Source organism: Haemorhous mexicanus, chromosome 21 (genome assembly GCF_027477595.1).
Source record: "Haemorhous mexicanus isolate bHaeMex1 chromosome 21, bHaeMex1.pri, whole genome shotgun sequence".
Lineage (NCBI taxonomy): Eukaryota > Metazoa > Chordata > Aves > Passeriformes > Fringillidae > Haemorhous > Haemorhous mexicanus.
In genome coordinates this window covers 5,601,402-5,620,984 of record NC_082361.1, presented here as the reverse complement: position 1 = coordinate 5,620,984, position 19,583 = coordinate 5,601,402, and the positions used below count along the sequence as shown (strand labels likewise).

The following is a 19,583-nucleotide window of genomic DNA, read 5'->3' as shown; positions in this document are numbered from 1 at the left end:
CTAGTTTGATTTTCCCCTTTCCAGTATTTCCACTGAATGAACAGTCAAAATAATTGCTTAAACAGTAAACAGAGCCTGGACCGTGTTCTAAATAGCATCAGGTTTCTGAAGGGTTTATATTAATCAAATACACTTGATTAAGTGCATTTATTAACAACAGCGGCATATTCAAAGGCTTTGTATTAGTTTAAGGCTTTATTAATTCAAGTCAGTTAAGCTAGGTTCAGATTTTTAATTTTATGATGGGTTCCTTTTATTAATTACTCAATTGCAAATCACTTACAAAATGTTTAGGCTAGAAAAACTTTTCTAATTAAGTAAAAGGAACACACTTTGTTTATTAGTATATTTCTAAATTTGTATGTGGGAATACTATCACCTCTAAATGCCTTCTGATTCACAGTTGTGCACTGCTCCATGATTGAAAAGCATATTCGTAGGACAGTAACATTATGTAATACCGCTGAGGAGCGTCTTTAAACACCTGAAAACAACAAGTATATTTTTATTTTGTTTAAAGCACTGGGCTTGTGACACACAGTCTTTTCTGTGTGATGCTGTGGCACTACTGCAGCACGATGTTTTTTCACTACGGCAGCCAGGGGATTGCCGACAGCCTCGCCAATTCATGTGGGACGTTTTTCCCTCAAATATTCAGCAGACACTGCGTGGGAAGGGGCAGTTCTGCAGGGGAAAACTTCCCCAGAGCCCAGCATCGCCCCGTCCCAGGGATGGGATGCAGGGATCCCGTCACAAGCAGAGCTGCACTTCGCTGGTTCCCCTTCGAACAAGCGCCGGTCACGAGCCCATGTGGAGAACTAAAACTGGGAACCACCCGATGGCCTCGGGACAAAGGGCCCGGCTGGGGCCACCCGCGGGGCTTTCTGCTCTTCCAGAGAGACGGAGCGGGGATCCGCCACTGTGCCTCCCGTGCCCTCCCTTCGGCACGGACCCGCGGCCTCTGTGCCAGCGCGGGCACTGACCCCTCCAGCCTTTCTCCAGCCTGTCCTTCCCCGGCGGGCGATGTCCGGTACCTCCGCATCTACGGTGTCCTCGCTCCTTCCCGCCGCCTCTCCGGACCTCGACCGCGCGTTTCCCCCCGGGGCGGGCGAAGGCGGCGGCGCCTCCTCAGCCGGGGGCCGGAGCGGCTGCTGCCCCGGAGCCGTGTGGGGAAGGGCGGCTCCCGCTCCTCGTCCCGCTCCCGAGGGCCGCCCGCCGGCAGCTCCCCCGGGCCGCCCCCGCGAGAGGGCGCTGGCGGCGGCCCCGGGACCGCCGAGTTTGAAAAGTGCCGGTCCGGGCGGAGCAATGGCGGCAATGGCGACCCCGCAGGTGAGCGCTGAGGGCTCGGGGGTGGCAGCGGGCCGAGCAGCGCCTTGGGGGAAGGCGGTCCCCGCGCCTTTTGGGGTTCCCTGTACACTTTGGAGGTCCCTCCATCCTTGCCCCGCCGGGAAAGCACTGCGGCCCTGCGCCCACTGGGAGTCCCTGTGTCCTCTGGGGGTCCCTCCATCCATCTCCCGCCGGGAAAATCCTGTGTCCCGCCCCGCCGGGAGCCCCCGCAGAGGCGGCTGTGGTGAGGGGCTTCACGCCGCTCTCCCTCCGCTCGCATGGCCGCGCCCCAAGGATGTGGGAGGGGGTGTGGGAAGCTGGTGGGATCCCCTAAAAATGTCCCTCTTCGCCTCAGGGAAATGGGGTTCGGGCCAAGTTGGTGCCTGCTGAGGAAATCTCTCAGCGTCGAGGAGGTGTTGGGGGCGAGGCAGCTGTTGGGGCTGGCGCGGGGCCGGGAGGGCAGCCAGCTCCGGGCTGGGATAACATTCGTGTCTGGAGCAAGCTCCTCGGAGAGGGGGAGATGTTCTGCCGTCTTCCCTTGAGACGAAAGTTTCAAGCCTAATCTGGGAAAGAAGGGTCAGAGAGACCGACACAAAGAGCGTTGGCTGCCGCCCGCCCGGGTCCTTCCCATCCCGGTGCTTCCTGGGCTCGCTGCTTCCAGCCCTCAGACTTGGAGTTGGGAAGGCTCCAGGCAGGACCACAAGTGTCTTTTTCCTAAGTTATCCGTGACTTTTTCTTGTAAGACATGAATGTAGCTGGTATGAGGCTCCCCAACCTCGGTCTCATCCCTACGACACAAAGCTGCTGTGAAAGATGGGATTTAAGATGTCCTGGGAGTGTTTGGGCTGCAGGGAGGATGGCAGCCTCACCACTGGCTTATTAAATCAAATTATAAATCAATTTCTGTGTTAGTGGTGAAAGTGTAAAGGCCAGGACTGCTCTGGGCTTTGTGCAGGTGAAACTCATTTCCAAGCTGGGCATAATTAATAGGATGGGATCTCCCTGGCTGCAGTCCAAAGGATTAAGTGTAACTCATACTGCTGAAATTTTTGCTAGTTAGAAAGCAGTCTGGACACTTGGGTATGACACGAGCCTGGCAGAAGTTCTGGTTGAGCTCCAGCATCCCCACTACGAGTGCCAAAAGCAAGGCAATTTCAGCTACTTTGGGTAATTCTCTGCAAGCTGTAACTGTGTTTCAGGATTCTGTTGGAGACTGACCTTTCCAGGGAACCCACGAACAGCTGTAGCACAGGCTGTGGCCGTGAAAAGTGGAGTGTTTTATCTTCCTGGTGCAAACAGTGTTCATGTTATGGCACCCTCTGATCCGCAGAGGGGAAGACGGGGAAGTGAAACATGTTACATTCTAAATATAGAGATTTAGCCTGATGCATTAACTGATACTCAGATTAGTTTTTGACAGAGACTGATGTAGAGGAAAATTGATGTGAGAACTGCTGAGACTGTACCTGTTCTCTGAATCAATACCCAGAGAACAGGTACAGTCGGGGGGGGGGGGGGGGGGGGGAATTCTTACACCCATTTGCATAATTTGGATAGAAGATGAATCTATGTGATTTATAAGTTATTTAAATGAGAATTGTAACCATCAAACTCCTTTTAGTAACTTGCTACAGACTGCATAAAGAGCTTTTTGATTTTCCAACTTAGGGCTGGTAAAGGTTGCCTGTGACTCAGGAAATCCATGATTCAAATTCTTCCTCACAAAACTTTGGATGTCTTTCAAAGCTCTGGCTTAGTTCCTGGCTTTACTAATTGGGCGAGAACTTCCTGAAATCAGGATGTTGGTCTGAACCTTTTTGTTTTGCTACCAATCTGAAAAACTCCTATTTTGGCCATTGCAGCCAAAGCTTGGATTTAGGCCAACTTTTCAAATGGATTTTTTTCCCCTTTTTTCTTTGTGCTGTTGAACTGAAATTGTAGCAAAAACTAATCAAGGATGTTTGGTTGAGTCTTTGATTAAGTAATTGTTTCTGGAGGAGGTTTGGATGCACAGCACACTCTGGAAGTGTATCAATGTACATGAGTAACACAAAGCCAGCGTGGTTTGTTGTTGGAAATGTGGTCAACCAGTGACAGAGTGTGAAAACAAGTCGGGATTCCTGAGCCCTGTCTTTAGGCACTGATGTGCTCTGTGATGTTAAGCCAGTTACTGTAGCAGTGCTTGACCACTTCTTTTGCATTTAAGCCATGGGTGTGAGTCATTAGTGTGAGGTTATGAATGCATTCATTGCTTTGGATGCCTTAAAGCTGCTCTTCCTGTTGAAGAGAGAAGCACAAGCTCTTGCTTGGATGTGTTGTGGTGTTGGGTAGCACCCTCAGGGATGCTTTGCAGCTCCTGTCTGGATCCAGTGTTTATTTGGGCAGTGAGATAAACCTCTGCTCTGCCCAAACTGGGTATGTCCAGAGTCTGTGACAGGGCAGCTCTGTCCAGAGCTCTTGCTGAGCCATATCTCACTAGAACAAGTGGTATTTGAAATGATGTAAAACAAAGCCCAGGGCAAGAGTGAATGCCACTAATGCTACTCAAAATAATCAGTGTTTAGCATGACCTTTAGAGAACAGAGATTGAGACATTAGTCTGCTCACCTTTTCAGACATAGCAGACAGTCAAACTTATTCTTTTGCTTGTTCATTTGTAGAAACAGCTGTAGGGCTTGCGTTTTTCTTCTTCAGGGACAACAGCTGAGGGTTAACACATGCTCATAGCATTCCTAAAAGCTCTAACGGATTAGCTGAGATGTGTCTTTGAGCAGTCAGCATCAAGGCATAATCAGATAAAAATCTGTATCTAAAACATCAAACTGGTAAAAGGTAATGTTGATCAGAACAAGAGCAAATATTGGCTGAACTTTGATTCTTGAAGAACAAAGATGTGTGTAGACATTAAATAACAAGGAGATGAGTAAAATGAAGGTTTTTCTCCATTATGGTTTAAAATCAAATTAAGGCATGTTAAGATCAAAGTTGTGTTCTGTCCTCTGCAATTGAAATGTAGGTTTGTCTTCTTGAAAAACTGGTGAAAAGATTGACTTGAGAATTTCTGAAAGAAATGAAGGAGTGGAATCTAATGAGGATATTGCTGCAGTGTCATAAAAATGGCTCTGCAGCAAAATGGCAATGGCATAAAGATGGCAATGACAGTGCTCTCTCTGAAATCCTCTTGCTCAATGCTCTTGGGCTGCAGGGCAGCTCTCTCTTGCAGCTGGGCAATGATGTGAACTTAATGGATCCAAGCTTCCAGCAGAAACTGGAGGGTGAGAAGGAGCTGCTTCGCCGGGCTATACAGAAGGAACTGAAGATTAAAGAGGGAGCAGAAAACCTGCGCAAAGCGACAACAGACAGAAAGAACCTTGTCCACATCGAGCACATGCTGAAATCTTCCAACAGAAAACTGGAGCAGCTGCACTGGGAACTTCAGGAGCTCAATGCACGGATTTTGATACCAGACAAAGAGAAGAGTACAACAGGTAGTTCTTGGGTCATGATTGACTGGAACATTCTCTTAAAATGCTTCAATCTCTAGAGGTATTGAATTGATATAGTCTTCTCTTGAGGGCTCACGAGTAGTGGGAGCTTCTTGGTATTTAGCTGATGAAATTATCTGTGTATAAAAAGTTCAGAATGGTGCTATAAAGGTGAAAGGGAGTATAGGGAGACAACCACCTGAGAGTGGTGGGCATGGGCAATATTCAGGAATAGGTTGTACGTGGAATTGAAGAGATTTGAATAGAATTTCTGGACAGTTCAACATCCGACTATTTTATTATATAATGAGTATAAAATTGGAAGAGTGCTTGTTAGGACAGGTTCATTGACAAATTAAGAAATATTTACAGATATGATTTTGAGTTTAATTTGAAAGTGTTTCCCAATCAGTTTTGTAGACAAGATCTTTTTGTACCTTATTTTATAGCCTAACTTTCCTTTGCAGAGTCACCCATCTGTAACCCGGTGAAATGAAATGAGACAAGATGACTAATGGTATTGATTGTGTTGTTTGTGCAGATGGATCTGTATCTCCAGATCCCTGTCTCTGGGAAAGAAACCCAGACCCCATGGCAAGGAAGGTTGAAGCTTTGAAAAAGCAGCTGCATGTTGAAATGAAAGTGAAACAAGGAGCTGAGAACATGATCCAAATGTATTCAGCATCCAAGGTAAGCAGGAATAAAGAGCCATTTGGGAGCATGGATTACTGGATCAAAATTTGTATTTTAAGTCTATACACAATTCTCTCTCTGATAATTAATTTGGGAGAGAAATTAATTTGCAAAGATTACTTGCCTGAATCCTAGCTCTGTACTGTGAGTCTCAGCATAATGACAGCACATAAGGGTGGTACAAGAGGTGTGTTAAGTCACTGGTGAGGAAAGAAAGCTAAGAAAGCACTGGTGTTGTAACTGAGTTAGGTGGTGTGATGTTCTGATATCACTGAGTTGTTTAGGATAAAGCACAGCATGTGGTATCTCTTTATGTGAGAAAAATTTTCAGAGGTTTAGTGAATTCGTATTCATCTCATTTTTTGAGTTTGGCATAATCATATTTAAAAGTCAAAAGATAATTTAAAACATTTCAAATCCAAGCTTATAATGAGGCTTAATTCAATAAGACCAGCAGTGTAAGAGGGCTGTGATATTTATATGTGTTCAAAACCTCTGCTCTGCTTACAGAACACTCTAAGTGCAGTTAACCAGGGAACAAGAGTCTCAGTGACTGCAGGATTTGGTATTAACTGGGCACGTCCTTGACCTGTCCTTTCCCTCTGCAAATGGAGATCGTGATCTCAGAGTCCTTGATCCTCAGTGGTGCCTCCTTTACATAACCACTTGTGTATTCCATTTCAGAGTCAGTTAAGACCCTTTGTGCAAGTACCACCTCACCCTCATATGTGAGCACGTCATCATCACCACCCATTTTTAGTGATCATGGTTCTCTCTCTGCATCTGATTCCTTTCGGCAGGAGCGGAAGCTGTTGGCTACAGCTCAGCAGATGCTTCAGGACAGCAAGACAAAGATTGAAATAATCCGCATGCACATTGTGAAAGTATCTCAGTCAGCAGGAGGGATGGAAGATACAGTGGATCCAGCAGGTAACATGCTTTAAATAACTGAGACAGTCCACAACAAATGCAGACAGAGCCCTGAGATCCACAGTACTTGGTTGATTTTCATCCTTGCCATGTTTTACCTCCTGAATGGCCAGTGAAGATGGGGACCACCATCAGTGCTTTGGAGCTGCGGATTGAGGAGCTGAGGCATCACCTGCGCATTGAAGCTGCTGTAGCAGAGGGGGCCAAAAATGTGCTGAAGATCCTGGGGGGCAGTCGGGTACAGGATCGCAAGTTTTTGGCTGAGGTAAGCAGACGTTGCTCAGGCCTTCTTGAGAGGGTGGTTTCATGCCTTCACATTAGTGATTTAGCATGAATGAGCAGGGTTAACCAAGTTACTAATTTAGGAATTTCCTGTCTCTCTGTCGAGACAGACTGGAATCACTTCCCCTTCTAGGGATTGCATTCCTTGCTTTGGTGAAATTTCTCAGGAACATCAGAAGTGACACTGGTGGGAGTTCAAGCTCTATGGGAAAATATTTTGTCTTTAATTTATCTGTATCCTGTATTTGCAAGATGTTGTCTTGTTGGGTTTTTTTTGAGCTTACTCCAGTTGATAATACCTGGTCTACATGACTCTACATGGAAAATTTCTGCCTGCCTTCTGTTCTCCTTCACACTGGTAGGCTCAGGGTCGTTTGCAAGAGTCCTCTCAGAAGATTGATCTGCTGCGCTTCTCCCTGGAACGTCAGCTCAGTGAGCTTTCTCCTGATCACCCAAAAAGAGCCCTCATCAAACAAGAGCTGGTAAACACTTCCTCCCTGGGAGCCCGGCATGGCAGCATGCAACCCACTTCAGTCATCAAACCTACAGCCCTTACAGGTAAAGGGATCCTGCATCACTTGTTGTTGTGAGGAGGACAGAGAGAAAAATGAATTCTGTTTTTTCTCATTGTTGTCATATGGACATTGGATTTTCTAGGAGCTGGACTTCTGTCTTCTAGGTCAGGCAGAGCTTTCTGAGCATACTGATTTGCAGTCTAATAATCTGGAGTCAATTTAAACTATTAATCAAGAAATCATGAATCTGAGACATTCTGGGACCTCTTTGAGGTCAGACTGACTGGAATCACTTTATCTTTTACATAATAATATTCCTTATTCTCCTAAAATTCCTCAGGAACACTGGAAGTGAGACTGATGGGGTGTCAGGATCTGTTGGAAAATGTTCCAGGACGTTCCCGAATGACAAGTTCTTCTCCCATCTGTGGCAGCCCAAGTGATTTGAGATCCCTTTCCCGGACACGAGTTGGCCTGGGCATCCATGGCCGTGGTGTTGCAGGAAAATACCGGAATGAAGAGCCAAGTAGTGAGTACAGGGTTCCCTGGGGACCTGCTGGTGGCATATCAGAGCAAGGGGGCTTCTCACTGGCTCAGCCTGGTACAAGTGTTGTTATAAGTAACCCAATTTTTGCAAAACTAAGAGAGAGAATGAATTGCATTGTGCCTGGTCCTCCTAGGACTCTCCTGGAAATTGGTCGGGATGAGAGATGAAACATTACAATCCATGTTTCCTTCTTTGTCCAGATGAGGTCCTTGCTGTGCTCAAAGTGGACAATAAAGTGGTTGGCCAGACAAACTGGGGACCAGTTAATAACCAGGCGTGGGACCAGAGCTTTGCCATTGAGCTGGACCGGGTAAGTCTGCCTCAGATTCATGTGGTGTTTATTTTTCCATTTAACCTTACCTGATTTGTTTGTTTAGCTGTCATTCCACTAAGCTCTACCCTGTATTGCTGCTGTCCTCATGGCCTTTGATTTGCCAGTTAGCTTGGCCTTCCCTGAAGGCAAAGTATCACTGCCAGAGATTCAGCTTGAACAGCATCTGCTGTCCTTCTCTCCTTATCTGAGCAGTTTTATTTCATCTTATCAGCAAAGTGGCTCTCAGGGATTTCTAAACGGGGACTCCCAAGAGGGTCTGTAGCTAAGAAGATCTAAAAACATCAAAAGCAGGGAACAGAAGCACTTAAGAAGTATTTTATGCATACTCTTTAGTTTACTGATTTTATTTTATTTATTATTTTTTTACAAATACATGTGCCATTTCTAGAGCATGGAGCAATATGTAATTATTCTGCCTTTGTTTTCTCCCCCACCATTCACCCATCCCACCAGTCTCGTGAGCTAGAAATTGCAATTTATTGGAGAGATTGGAGAGAACTCTGTGCAGTGAAGTTTTTACGTTTGGATGATTTTCTTGATAATGAACGTCATGGGATGTGCCTCTCGCTGGAGCCCCAAGGAATGCTTTTTGCAGAGGTATAAATGTAAGCTTTGTTTCTTTCTCAGAGAATTCTGTCTCTTTAGGGTGTCTGCCCTGAAAGCAGTTGTTCAACCCAGAGTACAAGGAATGGAAGCAGCAATAATCTAGAGTGATACCTGAAACCCTCTTGCATCAATAGCCTGTATAAGAATAAGGAACAACACAATAGAATAGATGTGCACATGCCATAGCCTGGAGTGACTCTTCAGCTGCTCCACTGTAACTATGTGTGTGTGTGCTGTGAAATCCCTTCGTTTTTATTTGCTTTCATTATGAGTCATTGGTGGCACTTTAATTAAACATATGGCTTAATGGTCAGGATTGAATCACAGAGACTGTAGAATCAGAGATCCAAACTCCCTCTGGCTATGCTTATTTTAACATCTTTCTGAGGCTAATAATAGTCTGAAGTACCATCAATGTAGAGATAATCTCGATAATCCCTTAAAAGCTGCAGTATTTTCTCCTTTGTGTTGTGATGAAAGTTCCTGTAGTTACCATTCCAAAGTAGGATCTAAACCTCATGCACCAAAATTTGCCTCCTCTCCCTGCTTTCTTTTTTTTTTGTGGTTGTTTGTAGCATTTGGTTTTGGTTTTTTTTTTGTTTTTACTTCTGTACCATGAGCTACTGTGTTTGTTACCCTACAAATGGGTGTGTTCTTTATGCATGGCTTCACAAATTAGAATAAGTTTTTGGGAAATACAAATTGGTCTTAATTCTGGGGCTTTTCTCAATTTCAGGCAGCAGATAATTCCAGTCTCTAAACCCACAACTGAAGTAGCAGCTGATTAGAGGGTGAATCTGGAATAACCAAGTTTGGAGTCTGGAATTGACTCAAAACTTACCAAACAGATATAAATAGAGATTTTGATGAGAAAAAAGGCATGTGTGAAAATTTGGGTTTACAATTTAAATGGAGAAACCTGAAAAATCTCTTTTGCTTCTCTGACAGGTGATGTTCTGTAATCCTGTAATTGAGAGGAAGCCAAAACTGCAGCGACAGAAGCGCATTTTCCCCAAACAGAAAGGTGAGGTGCTGGAGAAGTGACTGTCCAGGGTGGGAGCAGGGGTTTGCACAAGCAGGTTCTGCTGTCCTACTCAATCTGAGAGATGTTAAAACTCTTTCTAATTACTGTGTATGTGAAAGTTTGTTCAGTCACATGAATTGCAGGCAGTCTGGCTGCAGTTCCGTCTGTAATGTAATATTGTCATGGTGCTGCTACTCACAATTAACATTGCTAGGAGGATTTAATTGCTAGTTATTTAGCAGACTACTTAGCTCTGGGACCTCCAGCATAAGAAAGATGTGAACCTCTTGCAGCAAGGCAGGCCACCAAAATTCTCAGAGGGCTGGAGCCTCTCTGCTCTGGACACAGGCTGAGAGAATTGGGACTGTTCAGCTCAGGAAGGCTCTCAGAAGACCTTGGAGCCCCTCCCAGAGCCTTAAAGAGGCTCCAAAAAAGCTGGAGAGGGACTTTGGACAAGGGTCTGGAATGACAGGACAAAGGGAGAATGGCTTCCCACTGACAGGGCAGGATTAGGTGGGATACTGGGAAGAAATTGTTCCTTGTGAGAGTGGTGAGGCACAGGTTGCCCAGAGAAACCGTGCCTGTGCCATCCCTGGAAGTGCCCATGGCCGGGTTGGATGGGGCTTGGAACAACCTGGGATAGTGGAAGGTGTCCCTGCCCGTGGCATGGGGCATGAATTAGATGGTCATTAGGTCCCTTCCAACCCAAACCATTCCATGATTCTATGAGAAGATCCAGGACTCAAACTGTACTAATTTAACCAGCCATGCTGTTACTGATGAAGAGATGTTGGGAGGTTTTCTGGAAAACTCTGAATGACAGAACACTGTAGCATGAACAGGCTACTGACTGTCAAGTCTCTAGAGCTGGCATCTCAGATTTATGAGATTTATGGACTGGAATAGCTTGCATCCTTTCTTATTTCTCTGCAGATTCTTTCTTGTGAAGCTGAATAAGGTGAAACCTTACATACTGAGCTTTTGTGACAGTGGGGATAAATGAGATTTTATATTTATACTCTTCAGGAAGTAGTAAAAATAATGAAAATATCCCAAATATTTTACTCTTTTTAACACATTTTCAGAAACTTCCTGTTAGCAGGCTGCATAATTAAAATGTAGTGTTGAAAGAGATGGAAACCTGACCTGAAGTAAAATCAATTTTTAATGTTCTATTCAATTTCAACTTGAAGATTGTTATGATATTATATGGAGCTGAACTTAGGTGAGATAGCAGATCTGTTTCATCATCATCATCATTATTAATCTTTATTCCCTGAGGAAAAGCCCATTCTCCCAAGGGTGAGCTACCCTTTTGGGGTAACCCACAGGTGTTTACTTGAAAACTAGAGTTTAACACTATGTGAGACTGTAATTTATGTGTTGTAATCTTACTGATGTTTGACTCTGACTCCTCCAGGGAAGGAATTTCTCCGAGCTCCTCAAATGAACATGAATGTTGCAGCTTGGGGTCGCCTGATGATGAGTTTCCTCCCTCCCTGTAGTTCCATCAGCACGCTGAGTCCCCCACTTCATGACCCCAATCACACAGACTTTCCTCCAGCTTCCCCACAAAGTCATGGTGATTCAGTGTCCAAATTGAGTAGGTAAGTGATGTCCTGAGTGTTGGAATGGGTGTAGGGTAGATCTTAAAATTCTGTTGCACCTTACGGAGGTGGTAGAAGACATTGATGAGAAAAATTTATCTGTCTAAAAAAAAAGATGTATAGTTTCTGTGTTCTGAAGGAAAGAAAATTCCATTAATTAAATGGCTTCACCAGTACAGTAACTGAGCTATGCAAGGTCACCATGTGATTGTTGTGATAAAAAATGCACTCTGCTTTCATGAGTAATGTAGCACTCAGAAGGGACATAGCTGAGATTTTGAATGTGCTATAGAAGAAAATTTCCCCCAAAATATTTTTTTAAAAACTCGAATCAGTTATTCTCTAAAGAGATTATTCCCACTGATGCACAGGACCTAGGAAAGAAAAACACCTTACTCAGTTGCTGTGTTGCTATTAAAATCAAGATTTCTTTAAAGACTTATTTCTACATACCTGTGTTTCATTAATTTTATAGCATCAGAGAGCCAGTGTTAGAATGTGAGTCTAACCAACCTTTAACTAATTTAGGAGAGAATATGTCTTGTTGGTACTTCACAGACTAACGGTGTGAGCCAGGGTGTCCTGTTGTCCAGTGATTTGGACTGAACTAGCACAGCAGAGGTGATGCAAAGGTGTCTGTGTACAGTGCTCTGCCCTAAGGCAAAATCTCCTTCGATTCTGTCTCACAAATGCAGTGACTTCCCTGTGGCTAAGCTTGCATTTGCTGATGAAGCACCAGCCAAGCCTCCAAGACTTTTTCTGATGGCCACCTCCAAGGAATCAGCGCCATCTCCTGCAGATTCTCCGGTAACCATCTGAGCTAATTGGGAATGTTGTCTTTGCTGATTGGTGTTCTTTCAAAGCCCTGTTCTTCTAATTTATTACTGAAGAAATTTGCTATACCAATTTGGCATGGAGTCTTCAAAAAGAGTTGCACCTTTTTTTTCCCCCCCTCTTTTAAAAAAATTATAACTTGCTTTTCTTGGAGAAGCAAAATGGGAGGTAGGTCAGCATTGGGAGTCCAGAGCAAGAGTACAGAGCAGACTGCACAGAGAAAGCAGGGAAGGAGGGTCAGCAGGCTTTCAGCAAGCAAATGAGGTTCTTTGTCATTAAAGAAACTGGGCAAAACCAAGAGTAGCTCTACTTTTCTGTCAGCAATGAGCAGAACATTTCTTTAAGCAGTAAAATGACCTGTTCTGCCACCTGTTTGTACCCTTTCTCATCTGGCTTTTGTGCTAGAGGAAACTGCATTCTTTGATCGTTTTGACTCTTGACATCTAGGAAGTAAATGTTCTATCCTAGACTTTTAAAAGTGTTTATTTTAAAAGATTTGACCCTATAAAAATTATTGTACATGGGAATAGTTTTGTGTGCTCATAGATAATCTGGTTTTATGCTACTTACGTCCAAGCAGAGGCAATGACCATCTGCAAGAACATGTCTGTGGTCATGCTGGATCCTGACAGAGGAGAAAAGTTGGATGTGGGTGTTCAGGTTAGACTTAGTGATTTCAGAGAATGACCCACTGTATTTTTCTTTCTCCTCCTAGTGCCTGAAGAGGCTTCATGTTGAGGAGAAGTCTTGCAGCTCTCCTGTAACAGGATTTCCAATCCCAGCGTCTCCAAGGTAACTGTGGATAGCATGGGCTGTCTCAGGTCACAGATTAAAGAGTCACTGGGCTCAGATTTTTGAGCATAAAGTCTAAAATTCTGCTTAACATGTGCTTTGGTTTCTCAGCAACAATTTTTTAATGTTGAGTGTGGACAATACAATGAAAAATCTGCTCTGAGCTTCACTTGTCTAAATGTCTGCTGTGTCTATCTGTTCATTAAGCCAAATACTGAGCCTCTTGGTACACTGTGCACTGCAGTGTAAGAGGTGATTTAGTAGAAGGTAAAGTCATTTAGCTGTTTTCAAGGGCTTCTTTGTGTTTGAAGTGCTGTGGTATAGTATATTTAGATGTGTCTGTGTGCTAAGTAATACATTCCAGAACTACTTTTGGCATCCCTCACACTCATCTGTTTCTATTGATTTGCAGTACATTGTCTCTTATTATGATGGGAGGCATAAAACAGGAAGTTGATTATAGTCTGTGGCACTTACACAGACACATATTGTTTAAAACAGGGATACACAGCAGTAAATATACCCAGGAAAGTAAAAAACCAATTTATTATTGTTGAAAAAAGACAATATCCTTACATCAGGGTTACCTTCTTTCTTAAGTGACAGAACAGCAGCACAAGCTTTAGTTGTTAGGATTAGGTGAGGGGTGGTTGGCATAGTTGTTTGCTTTCCTTTTTGCCATACAGAGCTTCTTTCCTTGACACAAACACACACTCCTTTGTTATCTGCTCATGCATCTCTTGGGTATTGTCTCTCCTCTGTTTTTCTGCAGGAAAAGGACAGTTCAGCTGGAGGATTTTCACTGCATTGCTATGTTGGGCCGTGGCCACTTTGGGAAGGTAGTAGAGAAGTCCATTGTGGAGGAGGGCAGTGGTTGTGACAATGGGGCTCTGCCTGGTGGTCTGAATAGAAACATTGCAGGACAGGAGAGATTTGTTGCAGTGCAGATGTGGAACAACAAACCCAGCCCAGCCACACAAGCAGCTGGTAACTGTCGTTAACAGTCAAAATTCTTGAGGATTTGTGCCTTCAAAGCCTTGAGAAGGCTGTCCTGAGAGTGCTAAATCAAGGCACACCATTACCATTTCTTTCATGAGGATCACTAGTGGAAGAGCTCCATTCCCAAAACTTTGCATAGCTCCCTCTGTGAGAACTCTGAGGTGCTCCTAAAGCACTGGGCCAGCTGTGATAGTGCTGTTTGGGAGAAGGCCATAACTTACACTGACATCCTTCTGGACTGCTGCAAAACAGAAGTGCTGTATTTTTCGAGTTCCTTGAGTTTGGTTTTGAGGATGACTGTCTGGAGTGGATGGAAATCGCTGGCATCAATTTGAGTTAAAGAAATCTGATAAGGAAATACACGATTGCTTAAAGTACAGCTTTTCTGTTGTCTTTCAGGTACTGCTGGCCCAATACAAGGCAACTGGGAAGCTGTATGCCATCAAAGCCTTGAAGAAAAAAGACATTATTAGGAGAGATGAAATTGATAGGTGAGCTTTGTTTAGAGATGGTACTATTGCCAGAGGCTACATTACCACAACTGTAATCAAATGTTAGCAGGTATGGTACTGGCTGTGTACTGGCTGTGGTACTCTAAAGGTTAAATGTGACCTTAAGGCTTGGATAACTAAAATCAGAAATAAGAAAACTTAGAATGGTGTCTAACTTTTGTAAGAATGACACCTGAAGAAAACTCCAAAATTCGAGGTTTGGAAGTATGTAAGATAAATATTATATTAACCCCCACTTTTTATTTCTCTAACTTCAGATGTAAAGATTTTCTTCTTTGTCCTCTCTTTCTCAAAACAGGCTTTTCTGCTGAGTCTGTTTAGCACTGACATGTTCATTCTTTGAATCCTGGCAGCTTGAACTGTGAGAAGCGAATATTTGAGGTGGTCAATTCTTCTGATCATCCATTCCTTGTGAACATGTTTGCATGTTTCCAGACCCCTCACCATGCCTGTTTTGTGATGGAATACACTCCAGGTGGGGATCTGATGATGCGCATACACGAAGATGTCTTTCCAGAGCATATGGCACAGTGAGTTAGAATTGCTCTTGTCTCCAGGCACTATAAATTTTTAACTTGAATCTCATATATTGCCTGATAACTATTTCTGTCTTTTAGGTTTTATACAGCCTGTGTAGTCTTGGGGCTCCAGTTCTTGCATGAGAAGAAAATTGTTTATAGGTAATGCGGCAGAGACTCAAGACAGTTCAGCAACTTGAAGGTTGATTTTTCCTATAGCTGTGTCTGGAGCTCACTTTCTTGCTGGGGTTTCTAATCTTTCTGCCTGTCACTATCAGCATGTTCATCGTGCTCACAGTAGAGAAAGTCACCTAGAAGCTATTCATCTGGCATGTTGCAGGTGATTAATCCTCTGTGACATGTCAATACATTCTGGGGGGCACCTGTAAGTCACTGCTTTCTTTTCACTGGAAAAGGTAATTTGTCATGTTGTTGTGGGAGCTCTTTTCCAAATGAATAATCCCCACCCAGCTCCACGCTGCTTTTTGAGCCTTTAGTTTAGGGAAAAATATCAGTCAGTTAAGGGGAATCTTCCAAATAATGCACGATTAAACCAAATGTAGACTTTACTCAATCTAGATTTTATTCTCTTTATTAACACCTACTTTCTGCCTCTTGCAAAAAAAGCTGTGTTGGGTGGCAATCCTCAGTCTTCATTCACTGTTTTCTTTCATCTTCTTGGCTTGCAGGGACCTGAAATTGGATAATCTCCTTTTAGATGCTGAAGGATTTGTGAAGATCGCAGATTTTGGATTGTGTAAGGAAGGTGAGTAACTGGAGAAGCTTAAATTGAGCCATCAGGATCAGTTTAGGATCTGGGCTTTAGTAGGTGTTTGTGTGTAACTTGTATTAATCCCCATTAAAAAAATTAACATCAAAAAAGCCAAACAACAAAAAGCCCCTCACCTGTCTGACCATGATGAATTTGGGAAGAATACCTTGTTGTGTAATCTTCAGGAGACTTATGAAAGCATTTAAAATGTGCTTGTTCGCTCAAAGGAGCCAGAATATAGGATCATATGAAACATATAGATGAGTAAATGAGCAATGGAATGTGCAGGAAGTTCCCTTGGGTTTGCTCTTCATTTAAGCATAGTCTGTATATTTGTTATTTGGAGTCCTTGGGGGCCTCAGGTTTCACACTTCTCACTGGCAATTCCCCTTACCCAGGTAACAACATCAAGTGACAAACTACAGCTTTCAGGAGGTGAGGCTGCATCAGATCCATTCAGTAACTTGTGCTGGATTTTAGCAAAGTGTCCTTTTCCTACAGGAATAGGTTTTGGAGACCGGACAAACACCTTCTGTGGCACCCCTGAGTTTCTGGCCCCAGAAGTGCTGACCGACATCTCGTACACGCGGGCAGTGGACTGGTGGGGCCTGGGTGTGCTCATTTATGAGATGCTTGTTGGTGAGGTAAGGCCAGCTTCCCTCAGGGGATCTCACTAACCAGGCTTGGGGACCTGACCACCCGAGGTAAAATATTGCTAAATGTAGCCAACTATTTATTAGAACTTCAGTTACATTTTTCTCATTCATAGTGCTTGCCAAACAGTAATTAATGAATCCATACAACTCCCTGCTATTCTCATGCCTGTTTAATAGTAAGGAATGGGTGCTATGTGGATTGAATAATAGAATGTCCCAATTGCAGTCACCATTCCCTGGAGATGATGAGGAGGAAGTCTTTGACAGCATTGTCAATGATGAAGTCCGATATCCACGATTCCTTTCAACTGAAGCACTTTCCATAATCCGTAAGGTAAAGGGCTGCTGGGTCTCTGGGAGCCTGAGGAATTTGCATTTACTGTGTAAGTGGATCCAGAGGGACTTGATTAGGACTGTACAGCATTTCTGTGTGTAATCTGGAGCTGCCTACATAGGCTAAGGAAATATTTAAAATTTGCACGTATTTTCCCTCCCTTCTCTTTACGTAAATGCAGCTCTTCCCTGTAAGGATGACTAAGCAGGCTGCTTACTGTTCCTGCTAAGCCTGGCACAGAGAAGTGTTGATTCAAGGGCAAGAATGTCAGAGATATTCAGTGGAGATGACTGGATTCAGTTTTTGAATGTGACCCCATAGTCACAGGTGCACAATTAAGCTGAGATGCTATATGCAGTTTATGGCAGGTATCTTATTGCTGTTGGCAAACTGTTTACAAGAAACTAGGTCTGAGTTATTCCTGGCAGATGATGACCTTGGTGCAAAGTGAGAATGAGGAAACACTGAGGGATCAGCCCACCTCCTTTCTTTTGTTTTTCTCTCTGGAACATTATTTCTGTCCATTCTGGTTCCCATTGTTTAATTTTGAACTGATATCTGCAGCTGCTTCGGAAATGTCCAGAACGTAGATTGGGAGCAGGGGAAAAAGATGCAGAAGAGATTAAAATTCAGCCCTTTTTTAAGGTAGGAACTTGGTTTGTACCTCTCCCTTGTTTCTTGTGTTTGAGCAGGGAGTGATTTGCTCTCTGTTGCTGTTGAGGCTTATTTCCCTTTGTTATCAGGGAGATCTTATTGATAGTTTCTGTTGCACCTCATTGCTTCTTTCAGGAATATGTGTTTCAAGTCTTGCTTGAAATGACATCCCCCAAGTCTGTTTTCTGGGATCTTTATGCTTTCAGAGTCAGTTTATTTCTGATTGTGCTGTTTCTATGTACAAATATACTTAACTTTAGAGACATAAACAAATATTCCTTTTAAAATTAAACGGCAGCATCAAAGATGTTATCTAGTGATCACAGTGATTGTCAGTCAGTCTATTTGATCACCTGATTTTGCAGGATACACATGACTCTTAAGAGAAATGGAGGCTAAATTGCTTTGTATCAGGGGTATGTGTTTGTTCCAGGCAAAGGTGTTGCCATCCCTGCTCATTATTACTCATCTGTCCAAAAGTTTTTAGCCTTATAACCTTGTCTGGCTTTGTGCTGGAGCAAGAAAAGAACTTGGATGTCACCAGAAATTTCTGGGATCCATAGATCCACCTGGCCACCGCTCAGCTGTAGTTATGTCCCTCTTAAATACAGTTGTAGCTGTAAAATACACTGCATGGATTCTCTGCACTACCTCCTGTGATGTTTGTTTTGGACCTTTTTCAGTTCTCTCTCTTTTTTTAATTAGTAGAAATAAGACAGGTTGCAAGTGATCCGTAAGGGAGGCTGCAGTTGTCCCTCTGACTTTGACACAAAGATTATTTATGAAATGTCAATCTGGCCTGTTGCCTTCCTTTTCTTACAGGGAATTGATTGGAATGCCTTGTTTGCCAGGAGGCTGAAGCCCCCCTTTGTGCCCACACTAAGAGATCCAACTGACATCAGCAACTTCGATGAAGAGTTCACTTCCCAAAAGCCAATCCTTACTCCTCCTGAGGAGGTTTCTCTCCTAACCCGAAAGGAGCAGACTGTCTTCAAGGACTTTGACTTTGTTTCCAGACATCTTTTAGATGTGTGATTCCTGGGCAACAAAAACATGAAGAGATTGTTACCACCTTGGGAGAGCATAGAGAAGACTTTGCAGGGCCAGTGGAAAAGCCAGCAGTATTTGTAGTTCAGGTAGTGCTGATAGCCCCAGGACGAGGTGCCCTGCAAGCTGAATTAACCTGCTGTGGGTTTTCCAGCCTCATGTGTTGGAAGGATCTTGGGTGTCAATTACCTTTAAGGAATAATTAACGTTTGATGGGGTATGTCTTCTTCTGTCATTGAACATAGATGAAATTTGGAATTTGAGCTGGACTTGAAATCAAATCATCTCTGCAACCCAGGTTACTCTTTGCAAAAAGCCTAAGTAAGTAGTGTGATTTTTAAAGTTGTAGCATAGCAGGGGAGTGGCCACTTCTTACTGATTTTCTAGAGATGCAGCATTCCCTCCTGGTAATGATTGTATGCCATTTCCCACTCATAAAAATGTGTATGCCAGACAAGAAATGGATTTTAACACTACCAAGACAATGATGTTTGATAATGATCCAAGTGATTTATTGGAAGGAAGATGAATCTTTCTATTTAAGGATGCCAACTCTTAACTATTGTTTATAACGATATCAAACTACACAGCTTTGCACATTTTTTCTTTTTTGAAAATAAAGATACATTTCTATATAATAAATATTCAGCTTTTCATCTCCTTTATGTCAGCTGAATGTTTCAGATCAGGGCTAACCAAAATGCTCAACAGGCAGGACTTTTGTTTTCCCCATAAATGCCAGTAGTAATATTTTCTTTCTTTCTTCCTTCTCACTCAGGTTATCTGTGTACATGTTGCATGGTGTCATCAGCTGAGAGATACCAATGACTGCAGTCAGTTTATGTCTCCACAGATTTTATCAGTGTGTACATCCTGTATAATTTTTGGGGATAGCTAAGTAATGACAGTCAATACTGGAAAATCAGTGAGTTAAACGTGATTTCATTGCCTCATAATCTGTCTTGTAATTATACTTGATAAGATACATTTTCATGTCTTAAATTCACAATGTTAGCTCATTGGGCAAAAAGGGAAGGGGTTTTAGAGAAAAGGTATCTGATGCAAACAAGGACACGATCATTGCTCTTTCAGTTTTTCACCAGATGGAGACAGGAG

General features: G+C 43.3%; 1 protein-coding gene across 1 annotated transcript; it reads left to right on the top strand.

The window, feature by feature from the left end:
• The first annotated feature begins 894 nt into the window (after positions 1-894).
• On the top strand, positions 895-19,109 carry PKN3 (protein kinase N3). The gene is made up of 22 exons (XM_059864805.1): positions 895-1,329; positions 4,532-4,814; positions 5,353-5,501; positions 6,305-6,434; positions 6,548-6,699; positions 7,079-7,274; positions 7,572-7,760; positions 7,979-8,088; positions 8,566-8,709; positions 9,667-9,742; positions 11,163-11,349; positions 12,045-12,156; positions 12,899-12,975; positions 13,748-13,814; positions 14,374-14,465; positions 14,840-15,016; positions 15,104-15,166; positions 15,694-15,770; positions 16,278-16,420; positions 16,659-16,766; positions 17,331-17,411; positions 18,243-19,109. Exons 1-22 carry the CDS (start codon positions 1,024-1,026, stop codon positions 18,453-18,455), a joined length of 3,132 nt encoding a protein of 1,043 aa, XP_059720788.1. The 5' UTR covers positions 895-1,023; the 3' UTR covers positions 18,456-19,109.
• The last annotated feature ends 474 nt before the right edge of the window (positions 19,110-19,583 follow it).

Bases quoted from the DNA above. Each gene is read 5' to 3' on its own strand.
- PKN3 (XM_059864805.1), top strand. From the start codon at position 1,024: ATGTCCGGTACCTCCGCATCTACGGTGTCCTCGCTCCTTCCCGCCGCC. The intron at 15,017-15,103 runs GTGAGTTAGAAT...TCTGTCTTTTAG, and splicing joins TTTCCAGAGCATATGGCACA to GTTTTATACAGCCTGTGTAG. The intron at 15,771-16,277 runs GTGAGTAACTGG...CTTTTCCTACAG, and splicing joins TTTTGGATTGTGTAAGGAAG to GAATAGGTTTTGGAGACCGG.